This window comes from Galeopterus variegatus, unplaced genomic scaffold (assembly GCF_000696425.1).
Source record: "Galeopterus variegatus unplaced genomic scaffold, G_variegatus-3.0.2 Scaffold5653, whole genome shotgun sequence".
Taxonomy (NCBI): domain Eukaryota; kingdom Metazoa; phylum Chordata; class Mammalia; order Dermoptera; family Cynocephalidae; genus Galeopterus; species Galeopterus variegatus.
In genome coordinates, this window is record NW_007731764.1 from 112,466 (window position 1) to 128,281 (window position 15,816).

At 39.2% G+C, this 15,816-nt stretch overlaps 1 protein-coding gene across 1 annotated transcript in view; it reads right to left on the bottom strand.

Annotated features, from left to right (window-relative positions):
- ANKDD1B (ankyrin repeat and death domain containing 1B) overlaps positions 1-15,816 on the bottom strand; it is a 57,738-nt gene that overhangs the window by 20,382 nt on the left and 21,540 nt on the right. Inside the window, exons 6-7 of the mRNA XM_008589782.1 lie at positions 9,455-9,553; positions 8,466-8,564 (exon numbers count right to left, since the gene is read on the bottom strand). Of these exons, the coding sequence (XP_008588004.1) occupies positions 8,466-8,564; positions 9,455-9,553 (198 nt within the window). The remainder of the gene's footprint in view (positions 1-8,465; positions 8,565-9,454; positions 9,554-15,816) is intronic.

Below are 15,816 nucleotides of genomic sequence, written 5' to 3' on the forward strand. Positions count from 1 at the left end.
GACATTTAAACTGAGATCAGAATGGTAAGAAGCACCCCCAATGGGAAGATCTGAGGCCACTTAAAGCAGAAACAAACCTGTGAGGAACTCAAAGCCCGAATCTTATAGTAGGAGGAGCTGTGGGTGTCCTCATGGGAGCATTTTACCCCATGAGGCTCCACAGGCACAGTGTGTAGGGCCCACAGACTTTTTAAGAGCCAAAGAAATATGTGAAACCTAAAAAACAAATTATCGGTTCCAAGATACAAAAAGAAAACCATGAAATTGAAGTGAATAAATATTTAATTGACATATTCATACTTCATTGATTGTTAAATGTTAATATTCATAAAATATTCATTACAATTGTAAACAATTTGTAGGTTACATTTTTTCACCTCCCTCAAATTCCCAAGTATGCACAGAGTTCTAAGAAATCAGAATTAATCATAAATTAGGTGAGTTTATCATAGCGAATTAAATTGTAAAAGCAAAAATAGAAAAGCCTTTTAGAGTAAATAACAGAAAAAAAGATATAAATGGAATGTGAGGGAATTTAATTATGTTTGATAAGATGTGAGGTAGGGCCTCCAGAAGCAGGAGTTCTTAGAGCCTACAAAAGTCTTCACTGGACCCGGGGCAGTTAAGAAGGCCCTGAACAGAGCCCATTGCCCAAACTCTGGGCAGCGCCCCATCCAGCACAAATGGAGGAAGCACACTGTCTACTAAATCCATAATCTCGCTCCAGTTACCTCCTCAGAAACGACTCAACCTCTCACCCTCTCGCCTTGGTCATGGGGAGGCAGGAAGCAGAGCACAAAAGCAGCCTCCTGGAGACCAAGACTAATCAGTGTCAGCAGGTGAAGCGTTTCCAAGATCCAACACAGCCATCACCTACAGATGAGAGAGCAAAACAAAGTCCAGCACTCCCGTGATCATGGGTGCCCTGTGCTGCTGTCTCCCCGGGGTCTCCACCGGGGTAGAAGGAGGCAAGTGTGGACAGCAGTCGGGGCTGAGGTTTTTCATCTAGGAAGTGTGCTAACGAACTCAGGTGGAAAACTCTACAAGTAAAAACTGAAACTTGACAATTTCCAGGCTGCCTGGAGCCTGTTTACAAGGCAGCTGAGGCTATAGCTGTAAGGATATGCATGATGTGGAGTCTGAGGTCTTAGTCAGGTGGGAGAGAGAGAGAGAGTGTGTGTGTGTCTGTGTGTGTGTGTGTGTGTGGTGTGAGAGCAAAATAATTGAGTACAGAGGGAGGGAGGGTACAGAACAAGGGAGTGAGCCTAAGAGAGGCTTGCTAACCAGGAGGCCTTCCCGGGGACTTAGGAGTACAGACTGTGGACAGGGAGGCACCTGGCACTGACTGAAAAGCAGCCCAGCTCTCCACATTCTGCATATTCATGGCTCCCATGAGTCCTTAACTTTGTGTTTATGTATTGCATCAATAACCTTGCAATATCAGTGGGAATCTATTCACACTGTCTTCATTTAACTCTCTCCCTCACAATCCTTGTCTGTGTATACATAAGCCTATTATTACTATTATGTTAATATTTATTTATATTATTATATACTAATGGTTTTTCTAATTAGTGTTCTATGTGAACATTTTCTATATTGCAATATATTTTTAGTATTTATCATTACATTTTTAAATGGCGACATAATTTTAAGGAATAGTTGCACCAACTTTTATTCAGACTTCTCCTACCATTAATTGCTCATATAGGTTGTATCTAATTCTTGGCTATTGGAGGTAACTTTATTATCTGTCTTTATGCATGTAGCCAGCTTTTTCCTCCTTATAATTATTCCCTTAACATAATTTCCCATACATGGGTGAAAGGAAAGTGACAAATTGCTTTTCAAAAGGGTTGTGCAAGGGGGCTGGCTGGTTAGCTCAGTTGGTTAGAGTGTCGCACTAATAACACCAAGGTCCAGGGTTCAATCCCTGTACCGACCAGCTGCCAAAAAAAAAAAAAAAGATAAAGAAAAAAGAAAAAAAAATCAAAAGTGTTCTACAAATGCATACTCCCAATAGCAGAACAGAAGGGTATAAACATTATTAGTTTGGGACTTTATTCTTGATTCCAGTTTTTAACTTTGTACCCTTGAAAAGGAATTGTTTATACATTATGCCAATACAAAGATCTCCAAGATATGTTGGCAATTTAAAAAAAAGTTGTAGAGCAGCATGTATTATATAGTGTGCTGCCATTTATGTGCTTTCAGTGTGTATACATGTGTGTTTAATCACAGTTTTCATGTGAATTCATGAAAAATTCCTGGAAGACTGAATAAACAATTAATGATGTTAGTTCTGTGGAATGAAATTGAGACATGGGGTTGGAGTAAGACACTTTTTATCATATACCCTTAGGTACTAATTGCATTTTTCTGTCATGAGTTATTTTCACTAGAATTTAAAATTAATTACAAAAATAGAAAAATACAGTAAGCCATCTGAAGACAAGGCAGTGATTAAAGGTTCAGGCGCTGGTATCAGACATGAGTTTGCATCCCTGCACTGCCATTGACTGGTGGTATGATCCCTGAAGAGTTCCTTAACTCTTCTAAATTCTATTTTCTGATCTAAAAAAATGAAGATAATAATACAATCTCCAAAGTTTCCAAGGCTCTAGCACCATGACTAAACACAGAAGCATTCTGTGTTTAGAAGAAGGCACCGTCTCGCCTTCTTCGGGCTCCAGTCTGACCACTTGAGCCCTCTCACACTAAACTTTTCTTTCTCAGCATCTATTATATATAAGCCAGGCATGTAGTAGTTGCTATGAAGAACACAACATAGAAAATGAGTGTCTTTATTTTTAAGAAGTGACAAGTACTTCCTCCTTTTGCCCCATTTTCAATTATTCCTTCCCCAAATGAATAGGAAGGATAGCACCGTTTTTGAGGAGACATTAATTGGGGAATATCAAATATAAATCATTCATCCTATCCCCAAACATGCCCCATTTTCAATTATTCCTTCCCCAAATGAATAGGAAGGATAGCACTGTTTTTGAGGAGACATTAATTGGGGAATATCAAATATAAATCATTCATCCTATCCCCAAACAAGGCATTTATTATAAATATTAATTCTACTGGAGCCCAGTGAGTGGGTCAATGCAGGACCAGAGTCCCCAAAGCGCATCCTAAGTCTGCCTCCCGCGGCATGAGCCCAGGCACATACTTTATTTGGAATGTTGATATCACTTCCTGCTGCCAGTAGCACTTGGCTGCATTCTTCATGACCTCCTTTGACCGTCAGAAAGAATGGTGTTTCTCCATTCTAACAAAAAGGAAAATAAGTTTAAATGAATTATCCCTTGGTGTGGAATGAAATTCTTGAGAAACAGCTTTCTCTATACCTTTTGTGCATCACTCAAGAATGGGTAGCATTTATTGAGCAACTATGTGCCAACTTATACTACCAAGACTGTATGCTTCAGCACAGTTAAATTCCACAGCAATCATTTAAGGCTGGGGTTAGTATTATCCCTGTTTTATGAATAAGAAAACTAAAACAAAGCTGAAAAGTAGCAAAGCAAGGACACAGGTCCAGATGTTTAGCTCCAACGCCAGCACTATTAACTACTCTGTTATGCTGCCTACTTTCCAACTTTCCATCTGCCTTTCATGTTCTTAACCTTTATTAATTTGTCTAGCAAACATTTATTAGACTGTATGTTTGGGAGTGGAAAGATAAATAGGGCACAGATCTTGCTCACAAGAAGGTAACAGCCTATTAAGCAAGATAATCTTGGAAATAAGGAATTATAATGCAGTATGAAACATATAAAATTAGAAGTACACTGGCACCAAGTACAGCTTTAATCTTTACAATGATTTTGAATGCTGCATGTTATTTTTTTTTAAATAATAATAATTTAACAAGTAATCTCAGACTTTGGTTTCCTAAAACTTATGACAAACATTAGGTTAGACAATGTGAGAGTTTAATTTAGGCCGAATCATAGAAGAAAAAGAAGGAACAGTCCTCTCACAATAGCTAGTTGAATATTTCCCCATCCTCATCCAGACCCTTTCATAAAAATATTTGGAAGAAATGCAGAATTCCTTTCCATTCCCTAACCATTTCCCCTCTTGGACTTTATTCTGCCTAACAACTGCTTTAGGATAAGTTCAGAAGGTATTACCCATAGCTAATTAGGTATGAACAATCATGTTAACATGGAACCAATGTTCCCATCCCAATGAGGTTGGAAAACCATACCCCAGGCTGCTTTACCTGACTGCCTGGGACAGCCATCTGTTTACAAAGGAATGTCTCCTCATAATCTGTCTTCTCATCTTCCCAGGAAAAAAGTTTCCAAAAAGCAAACCCCAGTGGGAAAAATATTTGCAAGAAATGTGAAGGAATGAATTCATGTCTTTAATATATCAAGAGACTAATAAACATTCATATCTTTGGCCCAACAATCTACTTCTAAGTGTAATACCGATAGGAAAGAGTGAGAAATTCTAGACGAAGTTTATATACAAAGAGGTTTATGACAGCATTACCTATAATAAGAAAACCTGAAACAAACGAAGTGTCCAAGAGCTAAAGAATAGTTACATAAATTTTGAGCAGCCACTAAAAATACATATGTGTAGGAACACAAAGGAAACTGGAAGACAAATACATCAGATGCATATAAGATAATCATTTGAGTGCAGAGAAAGTACAAAACTGCTATTTGTGTTTATTTTTTATCTCAAATTTTTAAAATTTCTATTTCAGGCATATGTTTTATAACGTATTAATTTTATTATAAATGTATCTATGACAGGCACATGCTCAAACTTTCTTTACTGATATGAGTTTGCTGCCAAGAATGTTTCGAGACCACAGCCCTACAGCATATTCATATGAGTCGCTTTCACTGAGCTGGCAACCATTTATGTCAGGAAACAGGCAGCATGCGATAGTGTGAACATTATGGGCCTTATCCAAAAGGATGATATTAACACTTCACATTTTATTTTATGTAAATGAAACCTATCATAATCTGCAACTACAGTTTGTTGGGCTTAATGAGTTCTCCCCAATGTGTCCTGACTCCAACATAGCTAAGAGATGCATGAAATCCACATATGCACATTCCAGTGGTAACATATTATGACAGAACAGGGCAAACATGACCAAGACTTTAAAGTAAACCCTATGACTATAGGACTTGATATCTGCTATAGTTTGAATGTTTGCGGCCCTCCAAAATTCATGTTGAAACTTAATCTCCAATGCAATAATAAGAGATGGGACCACGAAGAGATGATTAGGTGAACAGGATTAGTGCCCTTATAAAAGTGCTTGATTCAGATCCCCATACTGGCCAGCTGCCAAAAATAAATAAATAAATAAATAAAAATAAGTAAATAAAAGGGCTTGAGGGAACCTGTTTGGCCCCTTTGCTCTCTGCCATATAAGGATGCAGCAACAAGGCGCCGTCTTGGAAGCAGAGACTGCGCCCTCACAAGACACTGATTCTTGGTTGGCACCTTGATCTTGGACTTTCCAGCCCCTGAACTGTGACACATAAACTTCTATAATTTATAAATTACCAAGTCTAAGGTATTTTGTTATAGCAGCAGGAATGGACTAAGAAAATCTCTATATTGATTTGTGAAGGCCAATCACACCCAAGATTTTTACCCTAGGTGATTCATGTTCCTTTTGCATTTTTAATGCATCATTCACAGCTCTCATTCAAGACAAAATCCCTGGGATATTCTTTAAGTAACTTAAACCAACTAAATCTAGTCATCATTATGCCAGATGGTCAGAAAAGAATGAACACACACAAAAATGAACAAATGAAGGCTCTATTTTTGTCCATTATCCTCAGATGAAAGCCTGACTTACATTCTCCCAGGAACTGGAAGAGAAAAAATGAGGATGATAGCAATATATACCACTGATATCAATGACGACCATGATCCCACTTACTGCACCCAGGATAACACCAGTGACAATAGCAGACACCAATTCATTGCACACTTACCACGTGCCAGGCACTATTCCCTGTACTAAGTGTACAACACAGCACAGCCTTTCCATTTAAACTTCACTATCATCTTATGAGGCTATTTTACAGATGAGAAAATGGAGGCTGAGAGGGGCTAAGTAACATGCCCAAGATCATCCGCCTAGGAAGTGGAAGAGCCAGGGTCAGACCCGCGCAGTTGGGGCCCTGCTTTTAATCTCTGCATGCCCAGGTCCAGTGACATGTGGGATCAGGCTGGTGGGCTTCTCTGGATCACAGGGAATATTGACTCATCCTGGGCATCACACATGTTCACTTTCATAGCCTCTGATAGAGTTTGGATATGTCGTCCCCACCAAAACTCATGTGGAAATCTGATCCCCAATGTGGCAGTGCTGGAAGCTGTTTGAATCATGGGGGCAGATCCCTCATAATGGATTAATGCTCTCTGCGGGGAGGGGGTCCTGGGTGAGATCTCTCTCTATTAGTTCCCATACGAGCTTGTATAAAAGACCTGGCACCTCCCCTCTCCCTCTCTTGCTTTCACCATGTGATCTGCTTGTACCCACCAGCTGCCTGCCACTTTCCGCCATGAGTAGAAGCAGCCTGAGGCCTGTGCCAGATGCAGCTCTTCCTGAATCGTAAGCCAAATAAACCTCTTTTCCTTATAAATTACCCAGTCTCAGGTATTTCTGTTATAGCAACACAGAAACGGACTAAGACAGCCTCCAATGTTCATTATGTTGCCCACAGTGGCCATTTTTATGACTGTACTCCATCAGTTCTAAGACACATATTGTTTCACATGTTAACATATCTGAGATCAGGATGCAGCTCACAATCTCAGTTGACCAGATATCAGACACAATATAGTTATCATTGAGCATGTACATTACAACAGAAGGGGTGTCGGTGGCTTAGAAGAAAAATCTTAGAAACAATAATGGGGCATTCTTTTAAGAAATTCTGCATTGCAAGCACTTTCGAAGGCAAAGAAATCAAGATTCTTAATAAGAAAGTCGTTTAGAAGAATCAAACTCAGTGTGAAGTTTAGAAATACTTAACCAACTTATCTTACTTATTTTTTCCTTTATATATGTAAGATTTAAAAAAACTAAAATAAAAGTCTAAAAACCCCTTTCAGTAAGCATAAAATAAATATTCTAAGTAACTAGAAAGCTCTTTGTGTCAATTCAATTGGCAGCATTATTTTTCTTAGTATTACATAAAATAATGGTGTGCCTTACAATCAATAGTGTCTTAAATTAAATGCTTATGATATTACTTATTCCAGTATCTCTTAGGAGAGGCACCAAGTTTAGAAATTATCAGAACATTAAACTATGAAGTCCAAGGGGACTCTACTCACCTATGTTTCCAGAGAGCCAGCCAAAAAGTCATTGGCCCAAAGGTTAAGAAGTGACCATCCAGAGCAGGTGACTCACAGATCGGTCTCTGCAGCCACAGCCCCTCCACCAACCCTTAGACCTACTTTCTATCTCCCTATCACTCTCCACCTGAATGTACTTCCCAGGTGCCTCAAACTGAACACATCTGCTATGGGTCAAATGTGTCTCCCAAAAGTTCATGTGCTGGAAACTTGAATCCCCATTGTAACAGTGGTAAGAGGGCAGTAAATTCGATTATGGTATTTGAAAGGTGGGACCTTTAAGAGTTAATTGGATCGTGAGGACTATATTCTCATTCATGGAGTTATGAGTTATCATGGATGTGGAGTGGTGACTTTATAAGGACAGCACATGAAAGACTCGCCATTCTCACCATGTGATACCCTGCATCACCAAAGGACTCTGTACAGAGCCTCCACCAAGAGGAAGGGCCTCAGCACATGAGCCCCCTGGACCATGGACTTCCCAGTCTCCAAAACTGTAAGAAATAAATTTCATTTCTTTATAAATTATCCAGTTTCAGGTGTTCTGTTATAAGCAATAGAAAACGACTAATACACCATCCAAACCCTCCTTGCCTATCCCACTCACTGACTCCTCCCCTGTGCTCCACAGCACAGGGACAGGCTCCCCACCCTCCCAGTAGCCCAAGCCAGAGAGTCAGAAGGTCCTCCCTCTCTCTCATCCCTGGTCACAAGTCCTCCGTGAAGACTAATTTCTGAAATAGAGTTTCCTCTGTGTTCCCATGGCATACTGTATATAAATCCATTATTGCAAATTGTCTAATACATTATTTTTTTGCATGCCCTTCTTGCCCTGTAGGCTTCTAGAATAAGAATACGTACTTCATCTAGCATAGGGTATATATTATAAAAACATCTTTTGAACGAATGGCTGAATAGATGAATGGATTAACAAATGAAGTGTTATGGGATACTTTGAATAAAAAGGTAGGAATCTTTTAGCATCGCATTTTACACCCTATGACAGTAACGTCTTTGCTTTCCTCCCATTCGTTTTTGAAAGCCATTCCTCCCTTTCCTGATTAGGTCCCGCATCAGTAATAAGCACTTCCACTTACCTCATTGGTCTCATTTATTTCTTGACACTGAGTTAGCAGCAACTGCACTGCGGGACTGTGACCATGCTTTGCAGCAAGGTGCAGGGCAGTGTTTCCCTCCTGCAACAGAAACACACTGTGCCAAGGAACACTCCCCTCCAACCATGAGGGTTGCAATGGGGCTTCTGGAAGCTTTCATTTTGGTTAAAGCTGTGGTCCAGAGTGTGGGTCATGTTATCTGCAGTTTTAAGTAAAATTTATAAAGTTTTAAGTTTTAAATAAAAAGACATAACTGTTTGAACCAGAAGAAGAAAATCATCCATGCTCCTTTTTCTTCCTTTGCTATCAATTTCCTAGCAAAAAGCAGGACAACAAAAGTAATTCCATTTAACCCATGTGAGGAGAAATTGGTGAAAGATTTCTAGGAGGTAGTTTTAGCAATATATACTAAAAGATTTTTAAAATGTGCACAGGGCTGGACAGTTAGTTCAGTTGGTTAGAATGCGGTGCTGATGACACCAAGGTCTGGGGTTCGATCTCTGTACCGGACAGCCACCTAAGTAAATAAATAAAAAATAAAAATAAAAATGTGTAAAATGCTTTTCAATTCCACATCTGGGAATTTCTCCTAAGAAAATCATCAAAGATGGACATATAGATATGGATGTCTACCCAGGGGTTTTCCCTTCCCCAGCCATGTGAGGCTGAGTCTCCAGGAGACCTCAGGGGAGGAGAGGAAAGGGTTGGAATTGATAGTGGAAAAATCCATGTGGTCTACTAACTTCACAAAAATTTACGGAGTAAAAACTGCCAACCTGGACAATCCACAGCAAAAGTGGGTAGATTTCTCCTGGATATTCCATGATTCTCTCCGCCTATAGTAACAATTTAACAATTCTACCGTTGATCAAAATGCCGTCACCAAATCTACACACCACTTGTCACTCCCCCACATCAATTGTTACTTCCCTCTCTCTTGCTCTCAGCAAAAAAATAAAAGTCCAACTCACCTTGTCTTTTTCTGAAGTGTGAAGATTAAAAAAGATAAGTTTTTCTATCATTTCAACGTGGCCCCTCTCAGCTGCCAAATGAAACGGTGTTCTTCCTTTCTGAAAATCAATCACAAACCTCCAGCATTTATTTGTTACACACCTGGTGAACAAGCAAGACAACTGACAAGGCCAAGGTGGTACTTCCAGCTATAGCATTCCAGGCCCTTCTTAGGGGAGGAAGATGACAATCTCTCGGACCCCAAACCAGATCCAGATCTGGGCTGTCACCCAGAACTGTGGGGAACTCCACATTAGCATGGAATCCGTTTCACAGGGTCAGAGAAGTACTACCCAGAAAAGACCCTCTCAGCATCAGAGGAGAGGCTACTTCACACCCAGATGACAAGATTCCCTTTCAAATGTAGCAATTTTATGAACTTTCTGTATTTATTTGATGGTTCCTTCACTCAACTATTTACTGAGCAGCTGCTATGTGCCAGACCCTGGCTCAAGCACCTGCATGTCTCACTAAGCCTTGTCTTACTGATTAAATGTTTGAAACAGAAATTCTCCAGGGTCTAATATTTATATGGTTCATTCAGACATGACATTTTACCAACTGCTTCTTTGTAGGCCTTCCTTGCTTACTCATGTATTTATCTCCAATGTTCATTAAGAATCAACAGAAAAACCCTTGAGAATAGATCTATCTGAAATGAGATGGAGAAATAAGGCACTATCCAAAGAACATAGCTGAAGAGAAGTGTTTAGGTTTGATTTGCTGGGAAGAGAGGTACAAATATAGAGTTTTTTGATTATGGTCATGTCTCCAACTTTTCATATTACCAATGGAGACTGCATTTGCGATAGCCAACATGTCATCAAGAAAAGTGAAAGACCCATGGAAAACTTAATCTAACTTAAGCTATTTTAAGGAGGAAAAGGAGCAAAATGGTGGCAGAAGTATTTTCTTTAACTAAAGAGAAGAAAACCTCACAAATTGCCTTAATGGGTTCTTAACTGAAAGCTTAGCAAGGTGTCTATAATGTGAAAAAAAGATACAAGCCTCTTCATAAAAAGGGTCCTGAATGTGAGATTTGTCATCTCATCTCCTGCTAATGCAGGGTCATGAAAAGATCATAGCCACTGCTAACCTGAGGTAACGACTCATGAGTATACAATCACTGGAGGAAAAAGGAAGGGAAAATGCTGAAATGATAAATGATAAAAACAAAACAAAACAGAAAACATCTGCAGAGATCAGTCCCAAGGGGATATGTGTTCACGCACTTACGGAAGCTGGAGAAATAAACTGACACCAAAAAGTTGACCTAGTTCATTATTCTTGGGCCAGCGATGTTATCAATGAGATATAAATGATAAAAACAAAACAAAACAGAAAACATCTGCAGAGATCAGTCCCAAGGGGATATGTGTTCACGCACTTACAGAAGCTGGAGAAACAAACTGACACCAAAAAGTTGACCTAGTTCATTATTCTTGGGCCAGCGATGTTATCAATGAGATCTACATCCCCAGTCCCTCAAACTGGAAGGCCTGACTCTCTCCATCATTCTCATGACATCCCTAAGAAAGGGCAAGGGGAAGAAACAGAGGCTGCTTGGAGTCACAGTTTGCTGCTTACCAGTTAGGCATTCATTGAAGGGCAAAATCTAGTCTTGAGCCATGAACAACACTTTGCAAATGACAGACCAAAAATTATTGAGTCTGAGTTACATACAAATATCTGCAAATGGTGACAACAGATAAAGGTTGATGAAACAAATCACAAAAGGGGGGAAAAGAAACACTGATTATGTACTAAATGAAAACATTTGGTCACGCATCTTTATAAATCATTCCTTTATTCAACAATGATTGGGCACCTATGTATATGCCAGATACTGTGCTAGGCAGCAGAGTGACCAAGATGAAAAATACCCAGCCCCGTCCTCAAGAAGCTCAGAATCCAAAAGGAGAGATGGACACATAAGCAAGTAACTATAATGTAACGTAGTAACAGTGCTGGTGATGCATGGGGACACAGAACTCAGCATGAATGTGTGCTGTGGCTGGTGAGGCACGTGACAAGAAATGGTGGAAGAAGGCCTTTAAAGGCTGCTAATGGAACTGGAGAAAAGAGCACTTGTTACATGATTTCTGCCCACAGTCTTTTCCCCTGGAGAATGACCCCTGGCCCATGCTATGCAGCTGTTAATTATAGGCTCCTGCCTCTTCTCCCACCTACTCCTTGGCCACAGTGCTTGGTTCAAGGATGGTCATATGCCAAGCCAAGCCAATCAGAGTCAAGCGTGGGATTTTTTTCTGGCACATTCTATTTTTATTATAGAGTCATCAGCTAAGCTGTCAGTAGCCCTCTTTGCCACCTGACTAAGAGAACCTGAAAGTATGGCTTCCCCCTCTGATTTTTATAGTTCATCTACAGTTCCTCCCAGTCCAGATGCAATTTACCAATCAGGGTCATTTTATCATAAGCAAAGCTGCTTAGTAACACAGTTAATATTCTATCTTTATCTAGTTTACAAGGACACAGAGCCAGAAAGTTAACTAACATTTAAATTCTCATGCAGCAGGAAAAGGGGTTTTGTTAGCTATTTACCCACAGAGATCATAATAATACATGAGGGTGTGGTGCCCTAGAGTGGACATTTGTTGCTTTTGCCTTTATGTTTACCTTTCTTCTACCAACAGCACTTTGCTTTTCTTTTGGAGAACTCCCACTCATACACACACATACCCTGCCATTTAGTGCACCGAGTGCTGTCAATTGCTAGGCCTTCCCTGCCTGCTTTCTGCCACATGAAATAATCACATACCCATGCTGGCCACACTCATGGTTCAACACTGGGCCTAACACAGGCAGGGTCAAACACAGTTGTTCCTGAGATTTATATATGGACATTTGATGAGAGAGAATTTTTTCTTTCTTATGGATCAAAATCCATAAGGATATAAACCTGAGGCTGCTAACAGCCATCTTTCCTATCATATGAAGAGTGTATCTATGAATAATGCCAACACACAGACAACTAAGGATTGGAGAAAGAAAAAGAGCTGGATACAGCCATGCCTGAACTCTTTAGTTAGGAGTTAATAAGTTACCATTATTGCTTCATCTAGATTAAGATGGATCTTTGCCACTTGCAACAGAAAGAATTGTAACTAATAAAAATTTATCAGTTTGAAAACAAACACTACTGGAAGTATCAGGATCTCTTCAACTTTAAAATGGCCTTTCTCTTTTACCATTAGTTGCTACAAAGCTTTGCATTTCAACACAGCTAAACAGCATGACAAAGGATCCACCCACAGAGAAAGCTTGTCTGCTAAGAAATGGGAGGTTCTGAGAAAAGACTACATTTATCACAGATGAAACATTTTTCCTCTCCAAGAAAACAGCTATTACTTTAAACTTTGGATGCCCTTTAAAAATGTTATCATCAAGAAAAAATATATAAAAGCCAAATTACACAAAGTAAGGACATTTATAAGTAATCTATAGCTTATAAATATATCAAAAGGTAGCATAAATAAAGATGAGGTGATAGAAAATGATATAAATCTTTTCTCCCTAGTACATGTTCTTAAGCAAAATAACAATAGGGATTTCAAAGATACATGTGTTTTTTTAAAATATAGTTTCTTATCATGCCTTATTTCATTTTTCTTAACCACCCAACTTTTTAAAATTATGTTCAAGTAGGCTTCTATCCAGTGCAGTCTCATAAGACCTGCCTCATCTGGAAGGCAGAAAGATTTTCCAGCCAGGATAGTGGAGCCTGGTGTCAGAACCTGGGCTTTAGGCCTTGGACAAATCACAATGCTTCCCTGGCTCAGTATCCTGATTACTTTCCTAATTAACTAATAAAATAAGGAGGGTCCAGGATTCCTGCTCCTTTTTTTCCTTTATTAACTCAATGTGTATTTAGCCTAATATGTTTTAACTCAGTACATTTAAATTCTTTGGCATGTAAATAAGTCTGAGGGGCTGTGGATATTTATTATAAGTTATTTTTCATTTTTAAGTTTACTGCCAGGGCTAAGTTATCAAATTCAGGAAAAATTTCATAAACAGCCATTAAATGGGCACCCAAAGTCTAACCCAATTATCTTTTCACAGGGATCCCTGAGCTGTCACCCTTGGGAGCCTCTGAGGAGGGGTCGCTGGGTGTCTCAATGCCTCCTGTGCATGCCCATACCCCACACTGCCCCTCACCTTGTGATCAGGAATTTAAAGCTCAAACCCAGCATAAGTGGGAAACATTGAATAACTGGAGATTTGAGAGGGAAAAATAATGTGTGTCACAATGTAAAAAGTACTGAAAGAGCAGCCCAGTAAATCTGAAGGTGTGGTACTGATGAGGGTAGGAAACTCTGGCCTAGTTCTTCCCTTATGGACTGGAGCCAATAGGCTGGATTAAATCTAAGGTTGTTAAATGTAGCCTCATGTCCACATAAGAAAACAGATGACTTCTCAAATCCCCTGTACTTATTATTCCCACCTTTCCAAAAAAAGAAGTTTCTTTGCATTTTGACTTCGAGAGACTTACTGTGCAGACTCCTTTAAACCAGTGGAAGTTCCCCTATATCTGTAGCTTAAACAACCTGACATTGTACCACTAAACTCTTGTAAATATCCAACAAATATATGAATGATCCCTGAGGCCTTCCTTTCTATTTCCCTCTCTCCCCAAACATTTCAGTCTGAGTATTTATTTTTGACTACCAGATAGAAGTTTACAGGTAGATTCAAAATATCTAGATGATTTTAGCCATAACTTCTGGCTGCTCTAATCTCTCTCTTCTGAAGAGGCCACAATAATTTGTAGGGCTATGGAGCAGGGAGAAACCTCAAAAGATTTCCCAGTGTCCTGCATCTCTCCCACGCCACTCAAACTCTCCTGGGCCTAGTTAAATCCATTTTGTTTTAAAATCCTCTTCCCATTAAAGCTTTCCTTTTGGAGTTCCCTCCCAGCCAAAGAGGAGGATTTTACTAACCCTGGCAGGTAAACAGGCTCTCAGTCACAGGGGGTAACTCTGTGAAGTCTTTTCTCTCAAATGTATTTCATGAGCTCCACAATACCCTTAAGCAAATACAGATTGGGAACTCAGTGATGAATTAATAGCTCCTGATCCCAACTACAAATGGCTTTTTTTTTTCCCCAATGTTTTTTTTTTGTCATAGTAAATATTCATAACATAAAATTTACCATCTTAATCATTATTAAGTGTATAGTTTAGAGGTATTAAGTACATCCATATTGCTGTGCAACCAACACAACCATCCATCACACTCTGGACTCGAACCTAGTTCATGGTGATATGGCTAAATGCACCAAGAACTTCAGGATCATTGTTAAGTATGGNCATAACTAAATTGCCTTAGATTCCTGTTAATTGTATTAATTAGACATTTTGATTTGCATTGTATTAATACTGCTTTTTCAAAAGAGACTTAGAAATTGAAGTCCTTCTAATTTTATTGGAAAAGCACACCAAGATGGGTTATGGTAATCTAGTCTTTTTTTTCCAGTAGTCAAATGATATGATATAGCATAAGAAATAAAGCCTTACAGGTTAGGTGTGTGTCTTAACTTTTGTAAGTCTCTTCTTGCCAGTTCCACTTTTTTGAGATAGATTGCTGCAAATTTTGCTTTTAAATCACAGTTAATATTTTTTTTAATGTTTAAGGTGCAGGATACACTAAAGGATAAAGTAAAGGATATACATTTAAAAAAAAAACTGGAAAGATCCAACTTCCTCACCCTGACACTAAATGGTATTTGCCTATGTTTGTCAGTTTGAGGAAATCAGATAGTGAATTTTATCCTAAAACAATTGTTACGATTACCACCATTTAATGAGTACTTACCATGTGCCCGGTTCTTTGCTAAGTGCTTTAAAGTGATTACCTCATTTAAGCATCCCAACAGTGGCTGCTCCAATATTGCTACATAGGAATGGCTTAGGGGTGGTGTCTGATTGGCAAGGGGTTGTGGAATGGCTCATGATGAAGCTCATTTGCATAGGCATTTTTACATAAGATTGAGGAAATATCAATCATCTATATCAAAGAATGGAGTTTGCTAATAAAAAATTATATTGGAGACAGGACTCCCCCATTATCTCTTGGTGCTACCATGAAGTAGATTTTATTATTCCCATTGCACAGAAGAAGAAACTGAGGCTTTCTGTAGTTGGTGACCTTGCTTAAAGCAACATAGTTAATATATGATGGCACTGCCCATACCACAGTCCAAGTCTGTTTGCCTTCAAGCTTTAAATGTATAGTTGTTTTGCATATCCTTTCCAACTCTCCTTCAGTGCTCCTCTGTGCCAGAAAAAAATCTCAGTTTGTG